Below are 16,621 nucleotides of genomic sequence, written 5' to 3'. Positions count from 1 at the left end.
TGCAATCTTATGGTCAGTCTTGGATGCTGTAAACTACTTTATTTGTTTGCTTGTTTATTTATATTATCTTTTGACCTTTTTAAAAGAGCAATGATAAAATAGTGCTATAATATCACATAACTGGAAACAGCTTTCTACCTAATTCAAAGATAAAAATCTGTGTATACAAGCCAGAAATGAATGATCACAATAGCAAGCAAGCCCTGGGTCTTAATTTGACTTTATTTCTGTGCATGTTAAAATAGCGTTACTTGCATGTTAAGCAAAAATTAAAACAAAATAACCCAAGTTCATCTTGTCTTCTGATTTCATCATGGAGAACTAGGTATGCAAACAGAAATGACAACTTTTTTTAAAAAAGAAACCCATGAACAAAAACAGAGACCTCTCTCCTGGTTTGTAAGGAAATGGAAGAGAGAATTTTCTAAAGCTCCTCTTTGCTTTTCTGGTTTTGTGATGTTAACAAATTGTTCGTGGCAACCAAAGTTGGGGGATTGGGCATTTATCCCATGCTACCTGAGAGCCAGAAATGGCCTAGCTGCTGCAAAATAGGTTGCTCACCTCATGTGGTTATGATACACAGATAAACCCCACCTACCCCTCAGTGTAATACTAAATGCAGCAAAAGGCAGAACACAGTCTGGCCATCTTTGCCTAATCCCAGAGCCTAAGAGCTATTAGGACCAACTGACCAGTCTGCATCAGTACTGTGCTCTTCCCTGGGCCGTCAACATAGTCTTTTCCCTTGCCCCTCTTTACTTCCTATGCTAGCCCTACTCACGCTTACTCATTTTTCTTTGAGCTGTACTTGTCTGCTTGATCCTTATTTATTGAATTCTGTAGTAACAAATCCTCATATTCCTTGAGAGACTCCCAATAAAGATTGGTTAGTAACGTTTTTGTCAGGCTTTGAACTTTCTTGGCTAATTTGTGTGTTTCCCAGTCAGACCCAGTTTCAGCCAAGAATCTTGCCATGCCACTGTAGCCAGATCACCCTCTCTTAAACACTGGATCGCCTCTCATCTAATCAGGACCCCACTTTCTGTCCTCTATCTCTCCGATGGTATCTGGGTATTCTGGCAGATCTCTAGAAAGACTTCTGTTAGATCTCTTTACTCAGCATCTGCTTAATCCTCCTCTCCTGTTGCTTCTTAGCACTTTCCCATCTGCTGATATACAGTCTGTATCACCCTCTCTGTAAGTCCCATAGTTTACTTGCTGCTGTGCATTTTACAGTGAGCACAACCCCTGTCTTACTACAAATCCTGATTTGGTCTATCTCCATCATGATGGAGCTGAATGCAATTATCCTTAGCATGTGTTCTTAAGTACAACTGAAGATTCTTAAACAGTACTTACTTGTATATAAAAGTAAGCAATCAATATATTTTTTTAGTGGGAAAGTAGGGAGCATTTTGGCATCAACTATACAGGATGATCCATAAAGTTGGGATATTTATATTCTCCAAGTAATCATTTAACATATGTGATATCTGTACCAAACATATATGTAATGAGAGTTTTCAAATTTGGCCAGTTTTGGCTTGTTGTCCTACTTAAGAGGCATTTAATTATAGAAAGCATTTTCCAAAAGATTGTATGCCAAAAGGATATTTAACTCAGATGTCATTATGATTTTCTATATTAACTCCAGACCGAGAATGCTGTGTTCCTTCAGGCTAGTGATTTTTCAGTAGCTAAACAGATATAAAAAAAGAAGAAAGCAACTGTCAACGTTCCTTGAAAACAGGGTCAAAGTAATTCTTGAAAGCTTTTGTAATTCAATGATTCTTTTCTTTGAAGCCTACATACAAGTTTGTCACATATCTTAATATTCCTAATGCAAGATGGTAAAAAGTGCCAGAAAAGGGCAAGGTGTGTAGATTATTCCAATAATTGTGATTATAATTAGGCCAGGTCACACGGCTAATCAAATTTTACTTCTGAGAGCTATAAAAAAAGAGTCTAGTAAACCTTAGGCTAGATACTGAATACTCTTCCATCTCCAAGCAGAAACATGATGACTATTGAAGTTAACATATTCAATTTTGGTTTATAGCTTTCTCCTTCTTTTTTGCCATTTTATTTATGGACACAATAAAAAAATGAGAAGCAACAATAGCATCAATTACAAATAAATTAATAATCTAAAGTCCATTGGAAATCTGATTGGGAAAAAAATCTTTCTTTATCCTGATAAGGCAGGGAGAGGGTTTAAAATGCATTCTTTCTATATAATATTCCATATATATATATGTATATATATATATATATGTATGTATATATATATATATAATATTTACTCAAAAACTTTCAAAGAGAGGCATAGTATATCAGTGTGAGTCAGGGTATTTAGGTATTTCAACATTAACATATAGTTTTTTTTAAGTGATGGAACAATTTGCATAGATTAACAAACATCCATTCAAGAATTTTCATAAGAAAATCGTTGCTCTGTATAATTAAACTTTGCTTGAATGTGGATGATGCTTAAATGTAACTTTATTTATTGATACTCTTTGTAAGAAAATTTTGTTTCTTAAAATATATTTTTAATTAAAATATAATTGTATAATTTCTTCTTTCCTTTTTCTCTTTCCAGATCTTCTTAAGTTCCCTCTTTTGAACACTTCCCATGTTCACCCACTCTGTTTTTCTTTGATTTTTTATATATAAACAATAATATATGCGCAATTATATAAATACTACCTGCTGAGTCAATTTATATTGTTTGTGTATAATTTCAGGGCTTTTTCTTTGATTGTTTTATATATAAACATATATATATTATATATATATATATACACACAACCTGCAGAGTCCAGTTTTATTGTTTATGTGTATAAGTTTTCAAAGAACAAAGCATTTTTTATATCTTCAAGACAATGAACAGTCTCAGAGTACCCTCATTGTAACAATTAAATGCCAGAGACACCTCTTTATCTGCACAATTACCCTTGGTTTATCTGGGGGATGTGACTGGAGACAAGAAGTACTGCAGCCTCTTGTACATGTCATTATTAAATATGTCCACAAGAATGTTAATCTAGTCAATGAATAAATACATAGTTAGAAACTCTTATCTCTCAGATACTGGGAGCACTTGAATCACATAGGGTGACTCCAACAATAGACAAGACACTAAGAAAAGAAGTGGAAGGAAAGAAGCGATTAGAACCTTCTGGATTGATGAACTTATGTGGCAAAGCAGAGTAGAATGAAAGGACTCTGCAAAGTTGGACTAGAAGTAGGCCTGGAATATGAAGTAGAGGTCCAAAAAGGCCCCAGGGATAGACTAATAAAGTTCCCAGGAGTAAGGAACTCATTAAGAAGTATGTAAAAGAGTAAACTAGAAATGAGTTATATAACAAGATACAAATTCATTAGCAAAAACATGTCTTGAAGTAAACAAAAGCCCTTAGTGAAACACACATACACACACACATACACACATACACACACACACACAAATCAAATAAAATGTTGTCCTGCTTGGAAATGTGCTGAAAATTCATTGTGTGAGAGAAGAAATAGGTTATGGGATAATAATCTTATGGACTAGCTCTGTGGAAGTATTTTATCTTAGAAATATTAACCCATATTTATATTAAATGAACACAATGAGGGGGATAGAAGCAACAAAATATGTAAAATAATGAAATGGGAAGATCAGGAGGTATAAGACATGGAAATTATAATTGGAATATGTATATTGCAATTAATTTATGTTTAGATTACACAGGACATTTTATTTTATTATTTGATGCCTTAAATCTTTCTTGGGCATGAAAAAATACCTTATGATAATAGTTTTGGGTATCAGTCTGAAGATGCCTCAATGGGAAATTTAGAATGGGATATACAAACCAAGGTGTGGCTCTGAAAACATTCTGAAATGTCAGAGTGCTCAGTGTCTATGATCCATTGGCTTTAAGAAAAGGATACCTTGTCTAATCAGGTAAAATTCCTTCAGAGCACAAGCAGAGATTCTTGCTTATGGAGATTAGAGTAGATATCCATTATTAAGACAATTATAGATGCTTTGTAAAATGATAACCTTATAATGTAGAACAACACATGGAGCCATTAGAGGAGGGAAACCTCAATTGTATGAGGATATAGCTACTGTCATCTCTTTAGTCATATGATGTTTCAAGCATCATCTGTAGAGTTTTAGCTATACTCAGGTCTGTAATCCCTCTAGATATAAATGAATGAAAGTAGATCTCAGTTCTATAATAGAAGAGTTAAAATCAAAGCATATTTGGAAGCAAAGTTTAAGGATTTGGAAATGCAGGCTCAGAAAAAGTTAAATCTATTGAGTATTATTGCAACCAGCAAAGAGAAAATGAAACATCGATCCAGTTTAAGGACTTAAATTCTTAGGACAGTCTCTATATTTGTTTTGAAGGTATTTCCTAGGAGAACTTTTCAAATGTAACCCTGAAAACTTGCATAGCACTTACCTGATAAATGTGGGGAAATCTCCTGGTGCTAATAAGGTGTATGTATCACAGCCTCATGGTATCCAGGGAGTTCCCTGAAGCATTCTTTCTTGTTATGTGTGGTCATTAATGAATATTATGCAGATACTCATATGCAATATAACATCAGGATGACTCAATTTAGTAGCTTTTTTTTACATGTGTCTCTGTTTTGTGCTATGCATGCATATTTTCGTGTTTTTGAGTATACATGTGTGCATTCCATATGTATATATGTATATGCACATGTGGGATGTCAGAGGTTGATGTTGGGAGTCTTCCTCAAACATTCTTCATCTTATTTTATTGAGACAGAATTACTCATATGACTAATTTGGCAAGTCAGCTTGCTTTGGGATTTCTACAATGTGAGCATGATGAAATTATAAGTCAGCTATCAAGGTTACTAGACTTTTACATGGGTTCTGAGGACTTAGTCTCTGGTCCTCATGCTCACACTTTAGGTGTTTTATCCATGGAACCATATCTCAATCCTATTATTATGATTATATGTATCCTAGCTTAATTTCTGTTGCTGTGATAAAATACCCTGAAAAAGCAACTCAGAGGAGAATGGGGATTTACTTCAGCTTACAGTTCTAGGTAACAGCTAATCATCATAGGGAAGTTAATACAGAGATTTCACAAAACTAGTCACATCATATCCACAGACATAGACAAATCCTGGGGATGATGAGGTAAAAAAATGACTAAGGTGGACTCTAAGCCCGCTTCTAGTGTCCTTATCAAAAGGAAATATGGACACAGACACTTAGAGGATTTGAAGATAAAAAAAGACCTGCAGATTTCTATCAGTCACAGAAGGAATTCCAATGACTGCTGAAAACTGACAGCAGCTATTGGAATCAAAGACCCTTCCCCTACATCCTGTGGACCCTAGGACACAATTCATACACTGGTTCCAAATTACCTGTATCCAAAACTGAGAATTAATGACTGCAGCTTGATGCCAGCCACTAAGTTTGTGGCACCTTGTTATAGCAGCCCTATGAATCTAATACACACCACAAACTCCTTTACCAAGATTTCCATTTTCAGATCACTGAAGCACATTATTTGATAAAATATTTCTTGCTCCTGTGGTTTTGGAGTGAGGCAAAAAGAAGCTACAAAATAAACTTCAGAGACCTAAAAATACGTGACCTAAGCCAGATACTATCTGCTTCTTCAAGTATTGTGCAATGGAGTAGTAAGCCTAGGGGTTTCTGGGACTCTGTCCAGAACCTTTACACAGCAAATGTATGGAACATGTCAGGTCCATAAGAAACTTTTAGAATTCAGATCAACACAGGATAGCTGGAGTTATTTCATGAGTGAGTAAGGAGTACAGGACCTGGGACAATCCTCCTAAATAAATCCAATAGAAAAAATACTTTTTATTTGTACAAATTTGTATGTCTATCTAGTTCCTTAAGTTCTGGTCTATTTCAGTAATGACTAAAAACATTTCTGTTGCAGACTATCTATGTGCTCTCCTCAGAATTTATATATGGAAAACTTACTCCCGCCACTGCCATGATATAGGTTAAGGGTCTGGGAGGTAATTTGATCATGATGGTGGAATCCTCACAATGAGATTAGCTTCTTCACTAGAACAGACATGGAGAGTCTTGTGTTCTCACAACTACCTTCTAGCCATTCCTCCATACTATATAGCAGTGAAGACTCAATAAGAAAACAATAGTCTGAAACTCAGGAAGGAGTCCTTAACTTACTACATCTAACAGCCTTTTGATCTTGAACTTTTTGCCTTCCGAAATAAAACTTGAGGAAATAAATATCAATGGTTAAAGCCACTCCCTTGATGTGCCCCAGCTATTTAGGTGGTAGTGGCTAGATGTGTGTATGCTGGTACATCTTGATTAGAAACTAGCAATGGATGGACCCTCCTCCATTCAACCTCACTACTACCAGTCCTACAAAAGTCAGGCCATGTATGAAGGAGGGGAATGTTCTACTAGCTGGGCTGCCCTGTCAGACCTCAGTGGTAGTGGGAGAGTCTAGCCTCACAGAGACTTGAAGTGCCAGGGTTGGAGGTGGGATAACTCCCATCAGCAGGGACTCCACCAGCTCAGAGGAGAAGGGGAGGGGGATAGAAGAAGGGTTATAGGGATGGTCAGGAGGCAGGCAGCAAGTGGGATATAAAGTGAGTAGTAAAAAATAAACAAATAAATAAAATTAAAAAAATGTTAGGCTGGTTCTTCTTCCACATCACCTCCTTCATCAATCACCTTGTGAGCTGCATGCCCAGCTTATGCTCTTTAGACTTCCCATTTTTAATACGAGCCAAATGGGAATTTTCTTACCACAGCTGTTTTCTTTCAAGTGAAAATAGAAGGGATATTAAAAATAATGGGCTAAGTAATACTAGAAATTTAAAGCTGTACCCATATAACCATGGGCCATGACCTATATCTAAAATCATATTATCGAGTAATTGGTAGATAAATAAATATAATTGCCTCTTTTATTATTGTCTCAATTATTAAAATTAATGAAGTGTTAAGGAAGTCTAGTTGAGAGATAGAGATAACAGCTAAATCAGCTATGACCCCCTTCACTGAAGAAGTACCTTCAAAGATTACTTTCCTTTGCGATTTGCCTATTCTCACACATAAAGAAAGCGAAGTACATGCACAATCAGGCACTTGACCAGTGCTTGAAATTCGAGGGAGCAGGCACAGAAGTGTGGGAACACACACTATTAGAAAAAGCCAAGGTGATGCTGCATAGCCAAGGGGTAAACTTATTGCAAGCCTGTACTTAGGACTTTCAGAGACCAGGAGCATCATTATTTTTTCATCCTTCCCTCTTTCCTCCATCCAGTAGCTGCTGTCTCTCAGAATAATCTCAAGGTGGGCATAGTGGGCATTAGTTTAGGTTTACCAGCATCCTGTTCTTGAGAACATATGTCTCAGAGTTACTTGCAGTTTATGTAGCTTATAGTTCTTTCATGTCTCAGTACCTCACCCTATATATTAAAATTCTAGCAGATATGCCTGAGATTTGGATTGCAATATTTTTTATGTTTTTTTTTTCACTTTGAGGACTCAGTTGCTGAGAACATAATCGAAAAAAAATCACCATGATCCTATGATGGCAGTATTTCTTGGAGGCAGAACAAACACACAAAGGAACCCAAGATCCTCCTGACACTTTTGAAAACTCAAATCTATAAAGCAATAAAGTATAGCACACTACATCCTATAATCTATAGGATGTGAGACTTTTACAGTTTGTCTATCCCCTGGATTGAGATGAGTGGACACTACTATAGGCCTTTGCTGACCTCATCCACGGTCAATGACATTCCAGACAAGAGATTTTCAAAAGCTCCTGACAACTGGAATCTATTTACTATGACAGTCATGGGAACTCTTGGCTTAAAGTCATGTTCAAAATGCACTTGTAGGTAAACCAGTTTATGAATGAATGGCTTTTATTTATGTTAATCATCTCCATTCCTTCACTCAGAAGACATCTTGTCTCTCTTTCATTGACTCATCAAATATTCAGTGAGAACCTTTAAAACATGTACTGTGAATACCAACAAATATTATGGAATAATGACTCAGGACAAACTGAGAGCTTATTTCTCTAAGTTATCCTTTTCCCAAAACACCCTACATAGGAAGCACATGGTTTTATATCCAGGAAACTCCAACTTCCTGGATATGTATTTCTTCTCTCAGACAATTTAAAATAAAATATATATCTTTTTTTAAAAGATTTATTATTATAATTAAGTACACTGTAGCTGTCTTCAGACATACCAGAAGAGGGCATCAAATCTCATTACGGGTGGTTGTAAGCCACCATGTGGTTGCTGGGATTTGAACTCATGACCTTCAGAAGAGCAGTCGGTGCTCTTACCCGCTGAGCCATTTCACCAGCCCTAAAATATATATCTTTTTTTATTTTCAGGTTTACTAATTCATTCATAATTTTTATTTACTATTTGTCATATTCCAGGAAGTTCTCTAGGACTAGGGAAATATTGGACGAAACCAGGCAGACAAGATAAGTGTCTCAGGTAGAATTACTCTAAAAATTTCAGGAAACAAAATGCACATGGCAGGATAGGAATATATATATATATTCATATAGACAGATATTTGAGTACTGACTAAGGTTTGGGAGAATTTTCTACACGATAAGTGTCCAATCTATACTTGAAGTCACTGATCATAACAGACAGTGGAAATTAAACAGACTTTATGTTTTAAATGTTTGAATCAAAGGGTAGGGTATAACACACTATTATTATTGTGACCAGCAATTTCTTTAACTTTTTGATGCAGTGCACTTTGTTTCTTTTATCCTAAGGCCTACTGGGTTCCTTGGGTTAAATACAAGTACTTAATAAATTTTTGGAAAACTTTTTTTTTTTTTTAATTTTAAGTCATGGCATTCCTACCTCCAAAGAAGTACTTCTCGCCAGTCTTCACTTGAAGAGGACTATTGGTCCGAACTGCTGATGCTTCATCTCCATCGATGGTGAGGACTGCGAAGTTTTCCTTGGCCAGGAAGCGAACCTCATGCCACTGCCCATCATTCAGCCCAGAGCCTGGGAGGTAGAAAATGAAAATTTCATAAGTTGGTTCAGTTAAATACAGTTTTTCATACATTACAGTATTTTGCATTGAAAAATCATAATTATATTAACTTCATGGAATTTAATTTGATGTTAGGATAAAGTTATATAAAACAGAGTATGTACAAAAACTTAACTATTATTTTGCTTACTTGAGTAATTCATTTGAATTTCATTCCTTGTCATTTTGGAATATCAACATATTTACATTTGTCTCTGATATTTAAGGGAAATCTTGTGGCTGAATGGTACACTGTTTCAATTTGATAGGAAGAAACACAATATTTTTAAAAATTCAGAGGGATGCTGCTGAATGAAAATGCCCACAGAGGCAAGTGGAGCTCCAGGAGTGAGCTACCCACTGGAGTGGTGAGGTTCCCACAACCCACTGTTGAATTGTGGGAAACAGAACTGTAGGGCTCCTCAAGAGTGGTACGCGCTTGCACTGGCTAGTTGTGCTTGTCACCTTGAAACAATCTAGAGTGATCAGAGAGGAAAGAGCATCATGTGAGGAAATGCCTTCTTAAGATGCAGCTGAAGGTCATTTTTTCAATAGTGATTAATGGGGGGGTGACCATCCCATAGTGGGTATAGCCATCCCTAGGCTGCCAGTGCTGGGTTCTATAAGAAAGCAGGTTAGCAAACCATGTGAAGCAAGCTGGAAAAGGAACACCTCTCCATCCGCATCTGCTCCTGCCTCCAGGATACTGTATCATTTATAGTTCCTGTCCTGACTTATTTCAATAATGAACAGTAATATGGAAGTATAAGACAAATAAATTCTTTTATCCCCAACTTGCATTTTGGTCATGGTGTTTTGTCAGAGTAATGGAATCTCTAAACCGTAAACACAATTTTAAATATCAACAGAATTAAGTATTTATAAGTAAATGTTATATACATATTTATGTATAATATATAATGTATATTATAAATGTACACATATATCTATATAAAATATATGTATATGACATGCAAAATATATTATATAGTATTTATATAAAAATATATACAATATTATATAATATATAATAAATATATAATAGATATAATGTAAAATATATTAATGATTGCCACATACTAAATTATATGTATTATGTATAAAGATATATAATAAACATATATTTACATATAATGTTATAATTAAATATTCACATATACATATATAAATATACAAATATATAATATTTATATAATTTATATACATATAAGTATTCATCTACAAAATATAGTACTGCTTATACTTTGCATTCTCTGATGTTTCTTAAATATTTAGATGGCACTTTCCTCTATCAAATTGAATAATCATAATACAACAGAATCTTACAAGCAACACAATTAGAATGTAGTTGAGATACGTGGGGAAAACATGATTTGAATATAGTCATTTGGGAAAAATTTTAATTTAATAGCTTATTTTCTGGCTAGCTTTGTTCTGTGATAAAAGTAGGTTTATAGTGATGACTTAATATCTCTCCTTACTTTTATAATTTAAAATCTTTTTATGTAACACGTTTTTTCAGTAGCCACATCTACATAATACAGTTGATAGAAATTAAGTTCAAAGGAATTGTATCCCTGTATAGTTAGACCTGCTAACTAAGTACTGATAATCACAGGAAATAAAGATTATCTCATCATTTATATACTAGGCAATATGGTAATGGACTAGGTTGCATTTCATAAAAAAAAAAAAAGCAATAAAATAAACACACAATGACCACCTCTCAAATTTATGCTTTTTTGCTTCTTAGCACATCCTATAGGCAGGCAACATGCATTGTTTAGCTTGTGTTCATTTTCTAATTATTTATAGTAAAATGAAGAGCAGACGCTCAGAGGAGAGCATTTGGAGGGAGTTCCAAGAACATTACAAGAAGTGTAAGGATTTGATTTGACCTTGAGAAGGTCTATACTATGAAGAAGAGGTTTCGTTCTAGTCTGTGAGGAGGTCCTTGAACATGCACTTCCACTTCATAAAAGATAGAAAATATCAGCCAATGAAGATGTTTAAAACTAGAGTTAGAGTAAATCTATGAAACACAGATGAAAGGTATCAGCCCTAACTTATTTAATGCCAGGAGTCTGCAAACCACAATGTGTGGGCCACATCCAGCATGTGTCCTCTTGTTTTTATATTAAGTATGTATTGAGAGTTCTTTTTCGATAAGTGGTTGACAAAACAATTATAAAGAAAGAATATAATGCAACTTAGTATGTTTTAGAGATGGGAGGAAATTTCATAAATCGAAATTTTAGTGTTCATATAAAGTTTCATGGGAAGACATTTAAGCCCACTCTTTTGCATGTCACTGGCCCAACAATACCTGAGATGAACAGCTGCAGTAGATAATATGGCCACAGTGCCTAGATATTGACTCTGTAGTCATTTTCACTAACACTGAACTAATTGCTGCTTTGTACTATCCATAAAATGGTATTTCAAAGAAGAAAAAAAAACCCTGAATCTTATTGGAACTTAAAAGATAGTCCCATGTCTATAGCATTTACTCATAATAAAAACTAGTACAAATAGTTGTATCTCATACAGTCCCTCAGGATTAAACACTTAATTGAGTTATACTGAGCTCATTTTGCTGCAAAGGACAAAACAAACTGTTTTTAAGGAACCAGCATGAAAGATTTCTCAAACTATTCAAGATATAGTTTAAATTAGTGCACATATATCACACATTAAACATACAAATATGTACATATAGATAACACACATGAAAATATATTTACACATTGATGTACAACATCTATAGTGTACACACATACAAACAACCACTTGTATTGCACTAAAACATCTAGATCATACACCTATATATCAATGGAGAGTATTAAATTACCCCCCCAATGATTTTCTTGATTCTGTTGTTTTCATTACAGTCTAAATTCTCTACTGAATGTTCAAATCATCTCTTGAAAATGTAAGCAGGTTTATGACATTTCTCTTATGATAATTTTCTGTTGCTTCTGAGCTCAAAAACTGCACTGGCTAAAGGCCTAATGGTGACTGAGGTGTCAAGTGTTCCATCTGGAATGCCTTCTGTGTGGTGTCTGTGTGATTTCCCCCCTTTAACATAGCCTGCACGGATGCATCTTATATAGAGACCTTTCCTAACCCTGTGTGCAAAATGACATTTTCCATGTCCTTGACAGCACTCTTAGGAATTTTAGATTTTTGTCATGCAACTGGTAGTGATCATGTCTACGTTGTTCATTTATCTGTTCCTTTGCTTCTGCTTTTAAAGAAAGATGCATTTGTTTCTTTTATGCATACAACTTTCCTGCCTATAGGTATGTACCAAAATTGGGTAAAGAGTCTGAGAAGGCTGGGAGTGAGCATCATATTTTCTGGAAATAGAATTACAAGTAGTTGTAAGCCACTCCATGGGTTCTGGCAACTGTGTTATGGTCCTCTGAAAGAGAAGCAAGTACTCTCAACTACTGCCTCACCTCCCCAACCCCTGCTTTTTTAATACAAGCTTTCTGATTTTTTTTAAAGACCTATTTATTTTATTTTATATGTATGAATACACTGTAGCTGTACAGATGGCCATGAGCCATCATGTGGCTGCTGGGAATTGAACTCATGGCTGCCCAGCTCGATCAGGCCTGTCCGCTTGCTCAGGCATAATACACTGCAGCTGTCTTCAGACGCACCAGAAGAGGGCGTCAGATCTCATTAGGGGTGGTTGTGAGCCACCATGTGGTTGCTGGGATCCGAACTCAGGACCTTCGGAAGAGCAGTCAGTGCTCTTACCCGCTGAGCCATCTTGCCAGCCCCTCTGATTTTTTTTTATTACTGTTTCATTGGCTTTATAAAACCTTAGCATTTCAAACAGTACCATGTACATGTTAGGTGTGAAGAAATAACGGAATAACTCTGAGCGGTGAGCAGAAACAGGTATGGAATGGCTTTTGTGCTAGGGACAGTTATATGGTAAGGACAGATGCTGAGTATAAGTCTTGTAGATGAGACTGTATTCTTGTTAAGTAGTCTGTTTCAATGTTAATACATCTTCTTGGAAATTTGTTCTGTCTAAACATCCACAACTGACACCCAAATTAACCAGTTATTCAAGAAAACATATTCTTATATCTCACTGACTGCCAGCTTCACCCACCCTTGTATATTGCAATGGCTTCAGATGATATGAACATGGGTGTGTCTGCTAAAAGAATCCTGTACGTTAGGGTCAGTGATCACTACTCTCAGGAAATCCCCATAGGGATTGGGCCCAGCTCACCACAACAGCCAACTTTTATGATTTTACTGTCCTAACTTTCTCTCCTTGTATGTTCTGCACCAATATAAAATAGTGTGTATGTCCCTAAGTTTCTATAGGTCAATGTGATTTTTTTTGATACTGATAGGTTACAATTCCTCACTGCAAAAAAAAAAAAAAAAAAAAAAAAAAGAAGGAGGGTGTAACCTATGTTCTTTGTATAGCAAGAAGACTATTTCTCACACCATTTCATCTCAATGTTTTGTCTTCCTGCCCATACAGAAACAGGCAAATAATTCTTTAATTCTTTTCTTTCTTGCCTTTCAAATATTCATGAAGAGCAAAGCAAACAAACCCTCGGTGCTGCAAAACTACCATGTAGATGTGGACTTTTTCTTAAATTAAAAGCACTTAGTTGTCAGGTACCAGAAGTGCATTCGAAACACTTCCTCCTATAATAGATCCTTTTGGGTTTTCCTGCATGACTGATGCCACAAAGAATGTATTTCCACATTAAAATTTTCCTTCCAGCACCAAATGGGAAGTGATGTGAGTTAACTATAAGAGTGTATGGTTTTGATTTTAGTTTTGGGTTTTGTCTTTACACTTTGTTGTATCTTTCCCCGAGACACAGTTTGGGGATACAGGTTTCAAGGACATCATTATTACAAATATTCAATCGCCAATTCAAACACAATCCTACAAAGTCGTTCAAGCAGAGAAGTCACATATTTTTAACTGTTCTACATGGACGATCAAAAAGCTTTTCAGAAAAAAAAAAACCCTCTGGAAACTGCATAGCAGAACTGAAGTATAATGTGTGACATCACCACCTGTACTGTTCATAACAAAAGGCCTATTATTCTAATCAGATTAAAAATAAAAGGTTATTTTATTTTTTTCAAGGAACGTAATTAGCAGAAAAATTGGACCTCAGATTGCAGGAGCTTCGTTGACTGTGAAGCGCTCCATGTCTGAGTTTAAACTGTGGTTTCAACTTATTTTAATTCCAATTATTATTTGGGACATGTACTGGTAATCAACAGCGCTATGCCCCAGTGATCTTTGCGAGGAAGGGGGTCCCTGAATATAATGGAATCCACTCACAGTGCAGCCCGGATGGCCAAACTGCTCAAAATAAAATATGCATTTCTTTTCTATTTTCTTTGTCCAAATGTTATAAAAAGTAATAGCCTGAGGGTTTTCTCTGGAGAGAAATCCAATTTATGATCTCTGCATATGTGAGTATTTATAGATATACTATTCTGAGTTCTGTGAGCTAACCATGCTGATGAGTACTTTACTTGTATTTGACTTATTTATACTTCATAAAACCTTTAAATATCATTATATGCAGTATATATCAGAGAGGCAGAGTTGAATAAAGTGTAAGTTTCCAATAGTTGGTAAGTGTAGAGCTTTGAATGGAACCTTAGTTATGTTGCTCAAGAATTTGGAATTATTTTGCAATTGTCCTGGATAGTATTTTTTGTCAACTTGATATTAGCTAGGGTCATCTGAAAAGAGGGAGTCCCAATTGAGAAAATGTTTTCTTAGGATCAGCCTGTAGGGAATTTTCTTGTGGAGCATTTTCTTGATAATGATTGCGTGGGAGGGTCCAGCCCGTGATGGGTGGTACCGCCATGGGCAGTGGTCCTACAGTGTATAAAAATAAGACTACTGAACAAGCCATAAGGAGGAAGCTGTTAAGCAGAATTCCTCCATGGCTTCTGCTTCAGATCCTGTCTCTAGGTTCCTACCTTGAGTTCTTGCCCAGACTTTCGATGATGATAGACTATAATGTGTAAGTAGAGACCAGATATACCATTTTCTCCCAAATTCTTTTTAATCATAGTATTGATCATAGCACTCTAAACCCTAAGGCAGAAGTTAAATAAACATTAAAAGAAGAACCCAACACATGCCCTTATAAAGTTCCTGACTATCGGTAATCAGAATGGCCATACATATGCTCTTCTAGTCCTACCACAATTGCTGAGGAACTCTGTTCCGGAGATGGCCTCTTAAAACATTCAGGCAAGGAATAAACCAAGTTACCATCCATTTCACCTGCCAATGGTAAATCATTTGTGCCCATGTGTTTCTGTGGTTTTGGAATATCATACATCCAGTGTATCTTTTAGTATGCTTTTATATCGATGTTTTTACTTTTTAAAAAGGCATTGAATGAAATCTTTAATAGTTCAGGTTGGATGGAGACATTTTCAGACCTTTTTTGTTGGGAACATTTTAAATTGCTCACAATTATTTGTTTAAATCAGCTCCATACTATGTGACACTTAGAATAAAGAGACCTTTGTATTTACTTTTCCATTTTTTAGTGAGTGGACCTATGACCTTGACTCTGCTGTGTTAGATTACAAAGCTAAGCTTTGTAAAACAGTCCTTGGACCTACAAATAATAGCATTTCTAGTTTTTAGATTTCGGCCTTCCATGACCTAGTAAGAGTGGAAAGGATGCCATAGACTTTGTTCAGGTGAGCATAAACAAGTTTATATAAAACAGGGATTAAGAAAATTATGGGATTTCTAACTTTAGAATAGTTCTAGCCTTTCTCTTTTCCTGAGCCATATGTCATTTAGAAAAAGGAACATAAGTTTATTTCTGTTTAAACAAAGGGTAGTCTTTTCATTTATTTACTATCCAATGTGTGTGTGTGTGTGTGTGTGTGTGTGTGTGTGTGTGTGTGTGTACCCAAGGTATATACAGGAGTCCCTGAGCTCATTTAGAAAAAGGCTCTCTGGACCTGGAGTTATTAGGTAATTGTAAACAACTAGTTATGTACTAAGAACTGAATCTGGGTCTTCTGCAAGAACAAGCACTCTCAACTCCAGAGACATTTCTCCAACCATATCACAGAGAGTCTTTTAAAAAATCTATAGAATTAACAATATTTCTTGGTGATTTTCATTCAAATTAAATATTAATGAATTTTAAGAGTACTTAGAAGTAAATATATGAGATTATCTTAGAACATAACAGTTTACTAAGTTAATGCATAAGAAGCAGACTTAAAAATAAAGACTAAATACTTATTTAGTCATAAACTAATTTTCCTTCAAGTTATTATAAAAATTATAAGTCATACATAAATAAGAAATTTACTAATAAACGGCATTAAATACACCCTTCTTATTCATTGATCATGGCATGTTGTTCATTTATCTGTCATCATACATCAAGTGAATCTCTTGCTGTGGGCAGATCCATCCAAGATTGTGTGTGTGTGTGTGTGTGTGTGTGTGTGTGAGACAGAGAGAGAGAG

At 35.5% G+C, this 16,621-nt stretch overlaps 1 protein-coding gene across 1 annotated transcript in view; it reads right to left on the bottom strand.

Moving 5' to 3' along the window:
* Positions 1–16,621, bottom strand: part of Cntnap2 (contactin associated protein 2) — a 2,139,844-nt gene that overhangs the window by 1,049,786 nt on the left and 1,073,437 nt on the right. Inside the window, exon 9 of the mRNA XM_031381709.1 lies at positions 8,923–9,072. Coding sequence (XP_031237569.1) covers positions 8,923–9,072 — 150 coding nt within the window. The remainder of the gene's footprint in view (positions 1–8,922; positions 9,073–16,621) is intronic.

The sequence above is a fragment of the Mastomys coucha genome, unplaced genomic scaffold (genome assembly GCF_008632895.1).
Source record: "Mastomys coucha isolate ucsf_1 unplaced genomic scaffold, UCSF_Mcou_1 pScaffold20, whole genome shotgun sequence".
In the NCBI taxonomy this organism is placed as follows: domain Eukaryota; kingdom Metazoa; phylum Chordata; class Mammalia; order Rodentia; family Muridae; genus Mastomys; species Mastomys coucha.
Note: the sequence above shows the minus strand (reverse complement) of the source record. Positions and strands in the feature narration are given on the sequence as shown.